The sequence below is a fragment of the Hippopotamus amphibius genome, chromosome 6 (assembly GCF_030028045.1).
Source record: "Hippopotamus amphibius kiboko isolate mHipAmp2 chromosome 6, mHipAmp2.hap2, whole genome shotgun sequence".
NCBI classification, from domain to species: Eukaryota; Metazoa; Chordata; class Mammalia; order Artiodactyla; family Hippopotamidae; genus Hippopotamus; species Hippopotamus amphibius.
This window is the reverse complement of record NC_080191.1, coordinates 162927829-162946061: the sequence shown is the minus strand read 5'-3', so window position 1 is coordinate 162946061 and position 18233 is coordinate 162927829. Positions and strand designations below refer to the sequence as shown.

General features: G+C 45.6%; 2 protein-coding genes across 6 annotated transcripts in view; one reads left to right on the top strand and one right to left on the bottom strand.

The window, feature by feature from the left end:
- The window catches only part of LPP (LIM domain containing preferred translocation partner in lipoma), a 687064-nt gene that overhangs the window by 660660 nt on the left and 8171 nt on the right, over nt 1-18233 (bottom strand). The gene's annotated exons all lie outside the window — the stretch shown is intronic.
- On the top strand, nt 16073-16594 carry LOC130855521 (60S ribosomal protein L28-like). Its single transcript, XM_057739251.1, has one exon. It carries the CDS (start codon nt 16073-16075, stop codon nt 16592-16594), a length of 522 nt encoding a protein of 173 aa, XP_057595234.1.

The window sequence follows — 18233 nt, the reverse complement described above, 5'->3', positions numbered from 1 at the left end:
TGCCCCAATCTGGTTTGCATGTCTGCTTCCTGTGTCGACCACAACCTCGCAGACGGCTGAAAGGATACCTTCTTCACCTTCTCCGCCCCGTCCCGGGAACGGCAGACAGTGGACACAGAGCCGACATGTGTCCTCTGCTCCACACGTCGGCTGTGACTCTTTCTGCACCAAGCAAAACGCCCGACGGATTCTCACCCTGGCTCACCAACAGCGTGACCCGCGGTTGAGGGAACCAAAGAGGTAAGTGATCGCTCAGAGCTTCATCCCGACCAAGGAAAAGTGGTTTAATGCAGTGGACAGAAGCGAAACACTGGAAGAAGGATACCGCGTTGTCCTGCGTGAAGATCTGAAGGAAGGGAGGTTCCAAGACTTTGGAAAAGCATGCGGGAGGCAGCAAGGAGCCAGGAGCTTCGAGGCGTCCCAGGCAGCAGAGAAAAGAGACCACCCAACCAAGAAGGGTAGAGAAGGCAAGACATGGGGGGTCAGCCGGAGTGGGGTGCAGAGTGAGGGGACCCTCACAGAGAAAGGAGGAGCGTGAGGGGAGGGGGCCCTCCCTATGGGCGTGTGGTGCACGCGACGGGGGACAGACCTCCCAGTGTGGGTCGCTCCCCCCATGTGGGAAATGAGCGGAATCCCTGAGGTCGCTCCGAGCACAGACCCGCTCTGGAGCGACGAGAGAGCCCGGACACCCTGGCAGGGCTGTCCGCCGCCCCAACACGCCTGTCCTAGTGAGACCACAAGAGTCCCGCTCTTCTCACCCGTGTGAACCGAGGGTACTGCCGCGTCTGCCCCATCGGAGCCCCCCAGGCCCGCCCGGGCCGAAGCCCCACGAATGGGAAGAGAAAAGTGTGTGCTGGATCAGCCGGGGCCAAGCAACATTCTCATGGACGCGACCCTACACAACTGTCACACACACGGTCCCATCCTCCCAGCATCCCTGGCCTCCCCTGGGGTGACTTCCCAGAGTCCTGTAGCAGCTCCATCTCTCCACCTCTCGTGCTTCTGCAGCTCTTTGGTGCTAACCTGTAATATGAACACCATGCACTCCTCTGGTATTTCCTAACCACGAAGCACCTTCCCACAGACAAATACTTTCATTTTTCATCCAGACAGAATGGAGGACATTAGCATAATTGCCGTCATCACTCTCCTTTTACAGATAAGGAAACTGAGGCTTGTGGGAGGTCTTATCTGTATCTTCCCCAGGACCACCCCCACTTCCAGCCAGGCCTCTCCCAGCTCCTGAACCAATCATAAAAGACAGAGCAATCATATCCAGCACCTTTCTAATCTAATCTCTTTGCTGCTAAATAAGCCCAGAAACCAAGGTGCCAAGGTCACTCCTGGGTTCTAATCACTGCACTGTCTTTCACTCTGTGCTGGTCCAAAGTGCAGGACCGTGAATGCACCTCCAGGCCCTAGTCCAAAGCAGATGCCATGACTGTGGCCATGCTCCAGCGCTGGCACCCACATCACTTCAACCAGCCCTCCCTCCCAGTCCTCGGGACTCTCCACTGGTGGGGTCCCTGACATGGGAGTGAGGACATGTCTTTTGCGTTTCAGGCAAGTCCCTCTGTGGACGACCGGCCCAGTCTACCATTCACTGGACCACCCCCAGACCTGCTGCCCCTTCCCACACCAAGGCTCAAGTCACCCAGCTCTTTCTACCAGCCTTCCTCAATAAGAATCATTCCCCGTCAACCTGAAACTTGCACCTGGTAGACAGATTTCCACCTTTTCCCAATTTCCGTCCTTTTTCTGGTTTGCTATGTTCTTCTAGTATATAAATTAAGTCGACCTGCTATAAATTGTAGCTCAGAGAGGTCAAGTGACTTGCCCAAGACCACACAGCTAGTAAGTGGCAAAGCTGGGACTTGAACTCAGCTCTTCTAATTCCAAGCCATGTGTTTGTCCCATCGATTCCCACTTTCTCCTAATTGTAGGGCTCAGGAAGCCACTTATGCATGAAAGGGTGGGGACCACATCTTACCACCTTCAGTAATAATGACGGCAACCAGAGTTACTATTCACGCACTGAGGGTCGGGTACATGATCAGCGCTCTACCTACAGTCCAGGGAGGTGTTACTGTTTTTGTTTTCAGATGAGAAAATGAAAAAGTAATTTACTCAAGATCAAACTAGCTGAAGCCCATGCTTTCGGACTACTCCAGTGCTACACCACCTCGGGTTCAAGTGCAATGCCTAGTGAACAGCAGTAGTCAATGTGGGTTAACTGATGAAGAATATGTAGGTGGAGACAGCTAAATGGAAGACCATGAAAAATAAATTTATGATCAGATCAGGCAAAGCCGGTGAAACCGAACCGTTACCCTGCAGTAGAACTAAAAATAATATTGTTCCCGGACAGTCTCTGGTGACAGTTTGGAAATGACTTCAAACCAGGATTCGTGGTTTTGACTCCAGCTTCGCTCCTGACAGCTGTGTGATTCTAGGCAAGTCCTTTCCACCTATCTCTGCATCTTGTTTCCCCATCTATAAACTACCAACAGACCAGCAACTGGACTAGGTCCGTGGTTCTCATCAGCATTGGCACAACCCGTGAGCTTATCGGCAGTACAAATTCATGATCTACTTCATCAGACTCTGGGACAGGGTCCAGCAAACCCTCCAGGATGACTCCAGTGCTCCTTTGAGTCTGAGAACCACTAGACCAGATGACCTCTCGGATCCTTCCAGCCCTAACCACTCTGAGAACCTTAAGCTTCCACAGCTCAGCATCGTCAAAGTCCTCCCAATGTTGCCACTCTGATTTTGGTCCGACATGAACCTTAGTCAGCTGGCTCTCTCATCTGGCCGTGTCTGACACCTCCTCCTGTGATTAACACAGAAGGCCCCAAGAAACAGACAGTTAACTCCACTGCACTTATTTTTCCCATTTATCACCTCAGCGGTCTGCATCCTGTCACTATATTAAAAAAATCAGAGTAGCGACATTAGCAAGGATGCCCAGCCATGAACACTGTGCTATGCTGGTACCATCCTTCAAAACACTGGGATGAGGAATTATCCCTAAGGAAACCAGGGAAGGACTGCCATATACGCTGGTGCCTTTCTAAGCCCAGTGATCTCTCTTTACTACCAAGCCAGCTGAAGGAAGAAGAGAGCATTTGCTTTGACACCAATGACACATGTCGATGAAACAAAACATTTCTTGCTTGGTCCTTCTGTGTCAAAAGAAAAAAAAATTCCGGATAAAACAAGAATAAAAACATATCCCAGAGAATACTATATTCTCTACGCAGGCTATCAACAAACAGACTATTCACTGCTTCAACCCTGAAGTCTATTGTGGAATGAATGATTGAATGAATGAATGAACAAAGGGCACCTTTCTCAGTACGGACACTGGGGGGATGTAGAGATTAGCAAGTTAAAACCTGACTCTAAAGGAACTAAGTTTAAAAGCAGTACGGGCAACGTCAAACTTGTCCGTCCATCCATCCATCCATCCAAGTGTTTGCTATACATCTGCCAGATTCCAGTTAGGAATGAATGTCCTAAAGAAGTTAAAGACCCCAAATAAGATAGGCACACAGATAACTACAACAGAAGGTAAAAAGTGCTCAGTCCAGATAAAGGGCCATGGGAGATCACAAGAGGAAGGGATTACTTCCTGTTTAGGGACAAAGGGTGGAAATCAAGGACTGCTTCATGGAGGAAGTGCTGGCCTTGAAGATCAACTGGGATCAACTGGGATTCAAACAGGTGGTGATGATGGCAGAGAACAGCAATCCAGACCGAGAAAATGTTATGCTGAAGCAAGAGTGAGAGAAAACGATGGAGGTTAGGTTCCAAAAGTCAGCTGGATGGATAAAAAGTCTGGATACAAAGGATGTATGTGGAGGCAGTAAAAACATCAGTGGTTGCCAAGTTTGCGGGTGAGAGGTAGGTAAGAATAGGCAGATGACAGGATTTTTAGGGCAGTGAAATAATCGGTATGATATAATGATGGATATATGTCACTATACAGTTGTCCAAACCCACAGAAGGTACCACATTGAGAGTACAACCTAACGTAAACTACGGTCTCTGGGTGATAACGATATGCCAACGTAGGTTCACCAATCGCAACAAACGCACCCCTCTGGGAGGAGATGCTGACGATGACAGAGGCTACGCATGTGTGGGAGGCAGGGGGCATGTGAAAAATCTCTGTTCCTTCCTCTCACTTTTGCTGTGAGTCTAAAACTACTCTTAACAAGTAAAGTCTTTAAAAGTTAAAAAATCTCTTAAAGACTTACTAAGTATTTACTTCTCTGGGATTCTGCCACTGCCTTGACTGCCCTCAGCTTGTCCACACGGCCTCCCCGCTGGAGATGGCCTCCCTCCATCTCTCCTGACACTGAGCACGACACCGGACACCTGCTGGCCTCATCCCGCTTCCCGCCTCCCATGCCGTCTCGGCCGCTGCATCCTTGCCTTCCTCCTGGGTACCAGTGCCTGCCGCAGGCTTAACTGTACTTACTATGCCATGTCGTTACACTACTGTTTTCTGTAATTTATAAAACACATACTGCCCACGAGTTTGTATTTTTAATTCCTGTAAGAAGTTTTGGGATCCAATTTGTGTGAAAGTCAGACTGCAACATAATGTAGTATTGTATGATAAAAGCCTCTAAGAATAAAAACAGACAGTATATATCCCGCTTATCAGAAACACAAACACTGGTTCCATTTCTGAGTGTCACAGATTTCCTTATGAATGACTGGTTTTTGTTTTATATCAGTTTGTCTCCATCTTCTTGAAATCAGTTCTAAGGATAAATTTTCCTAATTTTCAAGGCTTCTTTTTTTCAAATATTTATTGAGAACCTACTATGTTTCAAGCTATACTAAAAGTAAGCATCTTGGCTCACTTAACTTTCACAAGATAAATGGTGGTACTTTGTATTAAGTACTGCGAGCTAGCACTGACCGTTGAACCCATTTTACAGATGAGAACAACTGAGGCAGACTTCCTAGGTAGCACAGTGATTAAGAATCTGCCTGCCAATGCAGCGGACACAGGTTCGAGCCCTGCTCTGGGAAGATTCCACATGCCATGGAGCAACTTAGCCCGTGTGCCACAACTATTGAGCCTGTGCTCTAGAGCCCGTGAACCACAACTATTGGGCCCATGTGCCGCAATTATTGAAGCCCACACACCTAGAGCCCGTGCTCTGTAACAAGAGGAGCCACTACAATGAGCAGCCCGTGCACCACAATGAAGAATAGCCCCCACTCTCAGCAACTAGAGAAAGCCCGTGTGCAGCAACGAAGACCCAACGCAGCCAATAAATTAATTAATTAATTAATTTAAAAAAAAAAAAAAAGAACAACTGAAGCATAGAGTGGAAAAGACTGGATCCAAACCCAGATCTTCCACGGTCCCTGACTGTTGCTCACTCATCCATTCAACAACAGGGACAAGATCAGGGTATTCCCACGATCTTTTCTGACCTTCTCTGGGCTTCCAGTTTCACCCAGCATCATCACTCCCCATTCGGGGGCCTCTGTCCCCTCCCGTGAGAACAAGGAAAACGGATTATGGCGATATTTAAGCCCTGCTTTACCAGAAGCTCTTCAAATAGAAAAAGCAGGGAAGGGCAAGAAAGGTGGGTCCTGTCCTGCCACATTTCACCCACAGCTGCTCCAGCTTATTTGTTCAGCATTACACGTTGTGATGGGCTTTTCTATAAAGAATCCGTCCCTAACTATTAAAAAAAAAATGAAAGTTTTAGAACCACTCTAGGCTAGGGAGGTATGACCTAAATGCAATGTGGTACCCTGGGCTGTATCCTGCAAAAAGGAAAGAGGACATTAATGGAAAAACTGGTGAAATCTAAATAGAGTTTGAAGTTCAGTTAACAGTCACGTACAAACCTGTTTCTTAGTTTTGACAAATGTACCATGCTAATGCAAGATGTCAAAAGTGAGAGAAATTGAGTGAGGAGTGCATGGAAATTCTCTGTACAACCTTTACAACTATTTGGTAAGGCAAACAACTATTCGGTAACCTAAAACTATTCCAAAGTGAAGTTTATTTAAAAAGACAAAAAAACAAAAACAAAAAACAAGGGAAAAAAAACCCCACAAAACATCATTCATCTCTAATATCTTTTCCAAATCACAGTTTTCTGACTTTGTAAGGATAACAGGTAACAGCAGCTAATATTTGATGGATGCCTGGCACGTGTCAGGCTCTGTTCTAAGGGCTTGCCATGGCTCACTTAAACCCCACAAGGAGACAGGCAATTTTCTTTCTCCCATTCTATGGATGAGGCAACAAAATTCCAAACAGACTGAGTAGCACGTCAAGGTAGTAACAGTAGAGCCAGGATGCAGCCTGGGGCTCCAAAGCCCATGCTCTTAAGCACGACACAGAACAAAGCTTTCAAAATGTTTCTGGATTTTTTCAAGTAGGCCTATATCACTGGGAAAATCCAAAGAACTAATCACAAAGACCAAGAGGCGAGGGTTATGTTTGATACAAAAAAGAGGAAGCCAAGGGATTCTTAAGGTAAATTCCTAACTTTGGAAAATCTTTCCTGGAGCAGAACCAAACCTCACTGCCATTACCACGTGTGAATGACATCTCTGGGCCTGTGCTGTGCCCTGTGCTCCCTGACACATCATTCCTGATGATGTGTACCACCAGCCCACGTTATGTGTCACTTGCCAGGCTGCCTGCTGACATTTTCATCCCTAAAGTGTCTGTCCAGGTGGATGGTAAAATGAAACATGCAGGCTGCCTTTTCAAGGTCTGCAAAACAAGCTTCAGCTTTCCAAGTGATTCGTTTTCCTAGATGCTTCAGAATCCATGCCAAGGACCTAACAGGGCATTGCCCAGTTCTAGAAAGCAAAAGACCTTCCTCTCCAGTGTATAATGTTCCTCACTCGCTACGGTTTCCATTAAGTATCAAGGAGAGGTCAGAAAGCTTCTCACTGCCATTATGGGCTCTCTCAGGGCAAGACTGGTCTCATTCACTGAAGCATATCCGTTCAACAAAGAAACAGTTCTGAAGGACAAACAGTCTCCCAGAAAGATGTGCAGCTGGCTAGGACCACCGTTCCCCAAGCTGCCCCACCATGGGCAGAGCCAGAAGGGAAAAAGGAATGAGAGCGAGCAAGCGAGCTAGGGAGCTATCCAGTTGCGCAATGGGAGAGGAACATTTACAGCAGGGGGAGTGTCGGCGAAGAAGAGATAAGCTTGAGTGGCAAAGGAGGAGAGGTGACGAAAAAGCAACAGGCAGCAGAAGGAAAATGAGTGCAGCTGGAGACAGGGCGCTGGAGAACCACGCCTCCCGTGTACGGACACGGAGCTCTGCCCAGTGCCCATTTTCCTGTATTGCCAGTCTCCAACAATGTGTCTCATCAAACAGCCCAGACTGACCCCAGCGAATGCTGACGTAGCAAACACGAACACCCAAGATGTTTAGTTGGGAGGACCCTGAGAGCACACCTAGCCTTCACCTAACAGTTCACAGATGCATAAACTGAGGCTCAGACAGGGGAAAACTCGTGCCCAGAAACAGAACCCAGATCTCCCCATTCCTTTGCCTGCATCCCTTCCGTACAGACATGATTAACACGGTGGGTACTGAAAGAAGCCAAACAGAGGGCAAATCTCCCCTGCTCTGGAGGACCAGATCTGTAGATTATCCTCCATTTCATCCAGCACGTTCCATCTGCTGGTTGCTCCTGGAGGGGAGAAAATCGGTAGCACTATTTTGAGTGAAGTAAATGACTTGTCAGGAAGAATATAAAGGGTAGCTTGCCTCAGATGGAGAGGAGGATACAGATGGATAAGAATGAAAAATGCAGACACAGGTGACTCATCGGAAGAAGGGAGGCTAGGGAGGAAGGAAAGTGGAGCAAGTGGGATGTGACGGGGCAAATGGAAACCGGACCTGCCAGACTGAAGCAGAGACTCCCTCTTCACAAGGCAGAGGCTCTGCCCCAGAAGGTGTCAGGATGCCTCACAGAAGGAATCACTCCTGCAGATGGGCAGTCGCTCGGTTGGCACAAGACCTAAAGCAGACAGCTCCGCACCAAAAAGTCTGCCGCCTCTCACCTCTCCAGATTTAGGCTATAGCAAATACTGGTCTAAGTTGTATCCATACGCTGAGGTGTATCAACCAAATCAGCTATGTCAGAATTTCACAGTTGTTCTGTTCCCGATGACTCTTTGGCAATCCTTCGGGCCTCTCCGCTTATACAAATTGTGTCTCTCTCACCAGCCCAGCTCTCCTCTATGAGAAAAGTTTGCTCTAATTTCACACCTTCAACCCCCGTCAAAAGTCTTATGTCTGAAATCACCCACTTTTTCCGCACACCTTTCTTACAAATTAGAACTTCCAACCCTGCATGGGTCTTACTAGGGTGCATGCCTGAACACCCCTGGTAGGCTGAGATGCTGAGAGACAGGATCCGTGGCTCACAGTGGCTTTTCCCAAAGCACTCTGGAAGACTGAGATCAAGAAATGTCAGGGAGGGCGGCGGCGGGGGGAAGGTTGGTGATGCAGAGAGTCTAGGATCTAAAACTTTGGGAATAAACCTCTTGGGAGGTCACGATGCTCATTAGTTTTGTAAAGATTCAGAAAAGTCCCACAGCAAAGATACCCATTTAATTTTGTTTAACCTACCTGGACTTTTCCAAACTTTCTCGGCTACACGACATCTTTTCATAGAACACTAAGGGATCCCAGTGCTTCTACAGCAGCACCTAATCCAATATTTCTACTACGGCTCCTCTCATACTAGACTGCATGTCTTCCTTAACAGCAAGGACCTTGCCCAAATCATCACAGTATCTCTGACAGCCAGCAGAGTGCCTTACAAGCTGTAGGCCAAAAAGTATGTATGAAATGAATACACTAAATCTAATCCTCTCGTTTCTAAGATGAGAAAATAAAAGCAAATATGTCAACATGACCTCCTCTATATCTTCCTAAGTATTCAAAAGAATGTCTTACACAGAGAATGAGCTCAACAATTCTTGAAGAATGGAATGGGATGGGATCGGATGGGATCGGATGGAATGGAATGGAACAGAAAAATTTTCCAGCTGTGCCCCAAGCCAGAAGTTCCCATAACACAATAGACTCCTACATCTTCTCCTCCTCCTTCACCCAAGTAGGATGTCAAGCAGATGAAAATGAAGATGACAAATCCAAAGAGGAAAGCCATGGGAAAACCAAAGGCCCTTTGGGGGTGGGAGGTGGGGAAATGATGTTTGCAAACTGATGGGGATAAACAAGACCTGTCTGTACCTAATTTAGACTTAATAAGATAGTTTGCTGAATGTTAATTAAATACTCAGTGGTTGTTACCAACTGTGGTGATTAACTTAATTTTGAATTAAATAAGCAATAAATGCTTAACTGAAGTTCTATTAAATTTTACCCAGCAAGTGAGGAATATGAGGCTCTTAATTGACTTTAAACAAGATAGTTATGGCAAGTTACTTGAATTTTTATTACCTGAAGATAACTGCCTTATTAAAACTAAATTGACTCTTTTATGTGATAGAGAAATATGTCACCTTTTCTTCCCATTTACGAAAAACATGTCCAAAAAGGTTCACAGTTGGTCTAAACAGCTTAGATGGGATACTTTTGTTTTCTAGTCCTATCTGAATAATAAGTGTATTCATTTAAATGTAAGAGACAAAGAGCTCTAGGAAGCAGTTATATATGAGACTGAAGAACCGGGTGATCATATTTTCTAAACCAAAAATCAGAACTCTTCTTTCTCCATGTAGATACAGTTTGGGGGTGTTGTCTCAACATCACTATCCAGGATGTTTCCAAGGCTTACAAGGCTACTGATACAAAGCATATGAAATCACAATTACTGTTCAAATAACTGGTTGGCTCTGCTACTGAACAAGCTGAATGACTGTGGTAATTAATCTCTTTTTTCTAGATCTCAGACACCACACATATTATAGGAGGAGGCTGGAGTAGAGATCACTGACTTTATTCACTTAATTTTTTTCTCTGTGGTATGCATAGCTCCTGGAAGAGTGCCTGGCACAGAATAGGTGCTCAATAAACATTGAGTAACTGAATGAATATACAAACTCAAGTGTAGGCAACTCAAAACACTAAAACTTTTTTAGCCCTTTCATATGAACCTTCTCCAGCCCAGACCATTTTTAAATATTGCCCTTTGAGAATTCATGCAAGGGGACACACAAACTCTAAACCACTTCTCGGGAAATTTTTTCAGTAAAGTACTGCAAATTGAAAGAATAATGAAATATGATTTCTTACACATTAATTTAGCAGAGACAAATGCAAGTTATAAAATTAAATTCTAGGGAAGACACAGAGAAAGCAGTAGATTCACCCACTGCTAATGACTCTGCAAATTAGTACAGTTTTTCTGGAGGCTGAAGAGCAACCGGTATGAAAAGTAAGAGAACTATTCCGCACTTTGTGCCTATAATTCTCCTCTGAAAGAACTTAAAACATATTTAGCCAGCTGATAAACATGTATGTAAGGTCTACCTGCTGTGGGTCAGACTCCATGGGGAAATACAAGGGAAAGGATCTTGGTTGTCTTATCATCTGGTGAGTGACAGAGAGCAAAGACGGCAGAGAGAGTGTTTTTCAGCAGATCCCACGCAGGGCAGGCTTCCCTGCCTACACTGACCACAGAATCCCTTCCACAATGACATTACACTGAAGGCACTATTACCACCTTTCACAGATGAGGAATTGGAGGTTCAGAGAGGCTAAGGAACCAGGATAAGATTATATGACTATCAAGAGACAGCGCTGTGATTTGAACCCAAACCTGTCTGACTCCCCAGCCATACGTGCATTTTCTCCTACATCCCCGGGGAGAGAAGATACATAGTCACATAAACACATAATACAAGGGACAAAATGGTAACCGGTGTAAGGGAAAGCAGAAGTGCCAGAGAAATCATTGTCTTCAGGAAATAACTGAGAAGAAAGTAAAAGCTCTTTGTCCACTGATGTTTACACTGCATATTTTAATATACTGAAGTGTATTAAATTTCTTCAAAAACTGAAAACTCTTCTAGCGCCCACATCCGTAATATCAACTTCGACAAATCTTTAGTGATATAAAAGATAAATTTAAAGAAGGAAGAGCTTCTCTTGTAATAACAGGAAGTGGAAGGAAACATTGTACACATACAGGGAAGTGGACCCTGCCCTTTCTGGGGAGTTAAAATCAGGGTTATGGTCCCCTAAGGGATCAGAGACAGGTATTCAGGTGAAAGAGTTTTGGTGGGAGCTGCTGTTTTTTTTTTTTTTTAATGAAGATGAGTAAATGTATTCTAAATGAGTTCTTTCTCATTGTCTTTTGATAACAGATTAATTAATGCTTAGAGGAGCTCAATTAGGTTTTTTTATTACTAAAGATATTCTTAAAACTCCAGTTGTCATTTATTACTTCATTTATATTACTCATTCACATGCTCATTCAACAAACACTGATTAATCCTTACCACCTATCAGGATCCACGATGGATTTAAGGCTATCAGTAGGAACAAAGCTAGAGCCTGTCTTGGGGCTCTGCGCAGGGCTGGGAATAGGAGGGATCTGAAATCATGCGAATAGAAAGCTCACGTTGAAGTCTTGGTCCGATGTCCAGCTAGCTTGGGCCCTGAGCAAGTCATTTAACTTTCTCAGCTTCACATTCTTGATCAGTGAAACTTGAACAATAACAACTACTCACAGGACTATTGGGAGGATTTACCCGTAATCTGTAGGAAAACACATGATGAACTGCAAAGCACTATAAAAAGTGTCATTAACTATACGGTGGCTTCCACTTTCATCAGGATCATGCAGGCTGGCCTGGGCCACAGAGGTCTCCCTGGCGAGGATTAACTTACTGGCACCTCAACGGTTATTCCCTCTCTGCTCTGCATGAACCATAGCCTAGCATTCCTAGCGCCTAATCATCCATCTTCAACTCCCTCTACCTTTCGTCCAATTTGGCTAAAATGATCCTGAGAAGCCAAATAGATAGAGGAACCCCAGGTAAGACTGTTACAAGTATCTTTTCCAAGGAGGGAAAAAAAGGGGAGAGAAGGAAGAAGGGAGGAAGGGATGAAAAAAAAAGTCAGGGTTATACAATGGAGAAAAGGCAGCCTCTTCAATAAGTGGTGCTGGGAAAACTGGACAGCTACATGTAAAAGAATGAAATTAGAACACTTCCTAACACCATACACAAAAATTAACTCAAAATGGATAAAAGACCTAAATGTTAGGCCAGACACTATAAAACTCCTAGAGGAAAACATGGGAAAAACTCTCTTCGATGTAAATCACAGCAAGATCTTTTTTGATCCACCCCCTAGAATAATGGAAATAAAAACAAAAATAAATACGTGGGACCCAATGAAACTTCAAAGCTTCCGCACAGCAAAGGAAACTATAAGCAAGACGAAAAGACAGCCCTCAGAATGGGAAAAAATATTTGCAAACAAATCAACAAAGGATTGATCTCCAAAATCTATAAACAGTTTATCCAGCTCAATATCAAAAAAACAAACAACCCAATCAAAAAATGGACAGAAGACCTAAATAGGTATTTCTCCAAAGAAGACATATGGATGGCCAAGAGGCACATGAAAAGCTGCTCAACATCACTAATTATTAGAGAAATGCAAATCAAAACGACAATGAGGTATCACCTCACACCGGTTAGAAGGGGCATCATCAGATAACCTACAAACAGTAAATGCTGGAGAGGGTGTGGAGAAAAGGAACGCTCTTGCATTGCTGGTGGGACTGTAAATTGATACAGCCACTATGGAGAACAGTATGGAGGTTCCTTACAAAACTAAAAATAGAACTACCATATGACCCAGCAATCCCACTCCTGGGCATATACCCAGAGAAAACCATAATTCAAAAAGACACATGCACTCCAATGTTCACTGCAGCACTATTTACAATAGCCAGGACATGGAAGCAACCTAAATGTCCATCAACAGATGAATGGATAAAGAAGATGTGGTACATACATACAATGGAATATTACTCAGCTGTAAAAAGCGATGAAACTGGGACATTTTTAGAGGCATGGATGGACCTAGAGACTGTCATACAGAGTGAAGAGAGTCAGAAAGAGAAAAACAAATATTGTATATTAACACATATATGTGGGCTATAGAAAAATGGTACAAATCAACCGGTTTGCAAGGCAGAAATAGAGACACAGATGTAGAGAACAAACATATGGACACCAAGTGGGGAAAGTGGGGAAAGTTGTGGGGGGAATGAATTAGGAGATTGGGATACCAAATTGTACACTCTAAATATATGCAGTTTATTGTAAAAAATAAAAAAATAAAAAGTTAAAAAATAAAATAAATTTTAAAAAAAGAGTCAGGGTTAATAGACTTCAAAGATATTCTAGACCAAGTCTTCAATCAGTGCCTGAGTTTTCACTGTAACATCCCAATCAGCCACTGCCTGAATATCTCCAGGGATCAGAGATTCAATAACTCTAGAAAGAGCCAATTTCATTCAGAGTTAAGAGATTTCATGGAATTCTTAAAAGATAAAAAGTGATGGAGATCCTCCTCTTGACAAACGGCTATCTCAGAAACTAGGCACCTGTCACCCTTCTAAAGACACTGGGCAGAGGATGGATCACCTGGGGGTTATGATGGAACCAGGCTGTATGTGTTACCTGCTCGGGGCCTGGGTTTCCTCTTGTTTAAGTGAGGAGACTGGGTGACCTCTATCCCATCTGTGAACTGTCCCTCATATCCATTGGCTCAACCCCACTTCAGCTTCCATTTATCCTCTGCCTGGACTACGGCAGCGCATCTCACCATCTCCAGTATCCGCCCCCTCCAACCATCCATAACCCATCATTTTCCTAAAGCACAGATCCAATCACCTTTCTTCCCTAGGTGCTGCTCCTTTCACAGCTCAGTCTCAAGTCCTCAGTCAGCAATCAAGACCTTTCTCAGTCTCAGTCCCATCCCACCCCTGCACCCTCATCTCCACAGCCTCTCTACTCCACAATCCACCCCCCATGACTCCACTTTTCCAAGGCACCATGCACTTTTTCACCTGTTCATGTTACTTTCCTTGCTCAATGACCCCCTCCACCGCTAGTGCACTAGACAAATCCCCACTCATCCTTCAAAGCTCAATCAAAGGACAGTCTTTTTATCTGTGAAATCTCTCCCAAGTCCCTGAGTTAGTCACCACTCAATTAGAGCCACCAGATATTTTTTGCATACACTTTTACTTCCTCTCTTGATTATTTAAATGACCTCTGGAGGCAGGGATGGGTTAGGGTTAGGGTTAGGGTTAGCACAGCCCCTCGTTTCCATCCCCCAAACCCAGACTAGAAAACCAGACCAGCGAAACTAGAGTTCCACTCATTCATTCATGGGTACGCCTGGCACCTGGCATGGAATGAGTGAACACACAAACGCATCACGCTGATGGACAGATGTATCTTGAGGGTCCTGTCCATCTGTCATTACTGGAACCTTCATAGTTTCCAAGTGAAGCTGCTGCATCCACGAAGAGAAATGCAATTTGGAAACAACCAGACTACAGGAGAGCTGACCTGCCTTTTACCTCATTCTAAGAAACGGTGCCGCTTACCCTCCGGGTCACTGCAGAGTTTGCCTTTCCCATGAGTCAGGACACACCCTGCCCTCCCTCTGGGTAGCAACTCCTCCCTCCTCCAGTTCCTGAAAATGATTCGTTTTCATATCAAACAAGACAGAAGCTGTAGGTGCCAACTGTTTTGTTTGTTTTTGTTTCTTCCTGGGAACTAAATAAGAGCCATCTTGTTCGGAAATTCATTAGAAGAGTAAGTATAGGTTACTCCGGTGACCTCTTGGCACAGAACTTGATACTGCATTAGGCTTCCACAGTTACAGTTAGAGATCTTTATCAAGATGGGCCACTGGATGGAAAATAATAGATTTTAAAACCCAGCTAAAATACACACATGGGGAATTCCCTCGCGGTCCAGTGGTTAGGGCTCTGTGCTTCCACTGCAAGGAGCCCAGGTTCAATCCCTAGTTAGGGAACTAAGAACCCATGAGCGGTGTGGCCAAAAATAAATAAATAAGTAAAATACACACATGGACAGAGATTCAATCTTATTTCTTAACTATAAGTAGCCAGAGCAATTTTAGCTGCCCCATCACATCTTGGACTAAACCTTCCTGTCCTTCCATGTTTAATCCAAGGCCCAGCCCTTCCAACAAGCTTCTGCACACATTCCAGAGAACTCCATTAGCCCTCCATTCGTACCACTTTCCTGGCACTTTCTCATATTAACACATTTTTATCAACCTAATAAGCTCTAACTGCCTACAAGCTAGACATTCCCTGCAAACATCCTCAAACTTTACCTTTACAAAAGCAGTTCACTGAACAAACACTTCTTGAGCACCTAGCATCTCCTCTGACAAAAACAGCAGATGTTTGTTGATGTTTTACTTCAGGTCTGGCCTTATACATATTACTTATACAATCTCACTCAGTACTAACAAGCAGGGTGACCTCCAATCAGAACACCTCTGAGAGTGAAAGGGGACATTCGAGATACTACAGCAGGCCACAGGCATAAACCAGGGCTGTCCTGGGAAAACCAGAAAGTATGGTCCCTCCACCTCTGAAGCAAGTACTGTTGCTACAGCCATTTTTACTGATAAGGAAACCGAGACTAACATGATGGACAGGATTCCCTTAACGTTCAAAAAGCGGTCTGCTGAAAAAGCCAAAAAATTCGCACTACACATGCCCACAACCATCTTCTCCAAACGGCGTAGGAACCTCTTCCTCCTGGATCTGTGCACCATGACGACGAAGCTGCTGGTTGATGGCCCGAGTGGCTAAGGAACGCTGACCGCGGCTACGGCGGGAAAAGTGCCCATAGCGGGGATGGAACGATGCCAAAGCACACCTCTTGAAGGTCCGTGAAATAACCCTGCCCTGTCCTGACCCTCTTGCTTACCCATGAAAGCTTCGCACAGACGTTTCTGAGGAAGGCCTGGAATCACCCCTCATCACCAGGTTTCCATGTGAACTACAGCGGTCGTCTATGGGAGGCGGGAAAAGAAGAAGCAAAGGCTGCAGAAGAAGCAAAGCACAAACAGAACGCAAACCAAACCCCAGAGGCCCCGGCCCCGCCTGCCTCTTCCCTTCTCCAGCCTCCGCAACCAGAGGAGCTGCCGCCACGTCCGCGCACTGCTCCAGCTTCTTCATCAAGAGGAACAAGCAGACCTACAGCACCAAACACAGTGCTATGAAGGCCCGCAACTCCTTCCGCTATAGCGGGCTCATTCACCGCAAGCCTGTGGGTGTGAAGCCGGCGGCAGAGAGCAAAGTGGTCATCATGGTGGTGATGAAGCAGAGATCCGGCCCACGAAAGCCGGCCACCCATGTGCGGACCACCATCAGCAACACCCCGGCCACCCTCAGCAGCATCCGGCACGGGCTCCTAAAGGACAAGCATCGCCCAGGTTTGCGCCTGGCCGCCGCCTGCAGAGCCAGCGCCATCCTGCGCAGACAGAAGCCTCTGATGGTGAAGAGGCAGCGGACCTGCCCCACCAACAGCGTCTGAGTGATCCCCTTCCCCAAAGCTCTAAAGATGTCAGCCGGTTTTTCTCAAATAAAAATAACAGTCATAAATTTTAAAAATTAAAAAACCAAGAGAGAGTGGGATGGTCACAGTGAAGAAGAAACACTGGGCAGCCGTTCACTGGTGACAAACCATCTCTCTGCACAGCCTGGAAATGCCTGTGAACGTCTGTGGCACTCACTCCACTTCGCAAAGTGACTCTTGTCAACAGTGATGCCCTCATGAATAAGAAGTCTAAAAATGAGTCAGTCGGTACACCAAGTCGCCGGGGACCACCCCAGGGAGCACCTTCCATTAAGTAGCACAGCTAAGACTTGAACGGGGAGCTGCCTGGGTCTAAATCCCAGTCTCTTCTAGGAGGACAAGGTGCCATTCCTGTGGTCTAGGCACCTTGCCGAGAATTAGCTACGTGTACCCACTGCCACGTTGCGACCACTATACAACTGTTTATACAGCACTGTCAGGGAAATGTCTAGTTCTCACAGACGCATTGGGATAGATCCCATGATCTATAATCAAAGGTAACTTAGGCTCAGGAATGTTCTGGAACTTGCTTAAGATCACAGGGCTAGTGCGTGGCTCAAACACAGGTCTTTGTTTTCTTACACCAAAAACCGAGTTGGTGATGGTACTGCTGAAATGATAGCATATAATGCCCAGACCCTCAGGGCCCTGGGGTCTCCAACCAGATTCTCAGGTGCCTTCCAAAGTCAACCAGATTCTCAGGTGCCTTCCAAAGTCACAGACACAGGCAGCTAATGCTACTAATTAGCACACCATGAAATAATAGCAGTTTCTCGCCTGTGTATAGGGCTTGCTAAGGACTTTCACATCCATTACCTCCTGCTCACCAGCAGAAGTGAAGGAAGGAGCAGGACAGCTTTAGAGCTGGGAGTCTGATTCTCACTCTACCACTTAAGCACCCCAAGGGAAGTTTCTTCACCCCTGAACGTTTACAAGATTGCTCCTGCCAACCCATCTCTTGGATGGCAATTGGGAGCTAAGCAATAAAAATGACCGTAAAATGCATTCGTCACATAAAAAGTGCTACAAAAGGCTGTGAAATGCTAATGGGTTCTATGAGATGGGTGGTGATGGGCAGGTTTCAGACAGAAAGAAAAAACAGGAGGATCTACCGTGTAAGGGATCTAATACTGCAGCCTGAAAACCTATCGGCAAACAAAAATAAGTAACAATAAAAGGGGAATGAGGGTGGCGGCTGTCACAGGCAAGGAACCTTAAAGTTATCATGGAGTCAGAAGCTTGGTTCTTGCAAACAAGCGACAGGCATAAATGGCAGAAAAAGAAATCAATCCCCAAACCACAGGAAGACTGAAACTGAACCTTCTTAATCACTTTGTTTTCAAAGTGCAAAGAACAAGGTTCAAGCCCAGTAACAATGATCTCCAAAAGTTGTAGTCCCTCCCAAATTCTCCCAAGCAAAGCCCCTGGGGCTGGGGCTGGGGGGTGGGGGAGGGGGGGGAAGGAATGTGTCCAGCCAGGCTCAGCAGAATGAGAATCAAAAGCACCCTTGAAAGAGGGCAGGAAAGGGAGTAAGGGCCACGCCCAGCTCCAGCTCAGCTGACAAGGGGTGTGACTGAGCACTTCTGTCCTTTCCCTG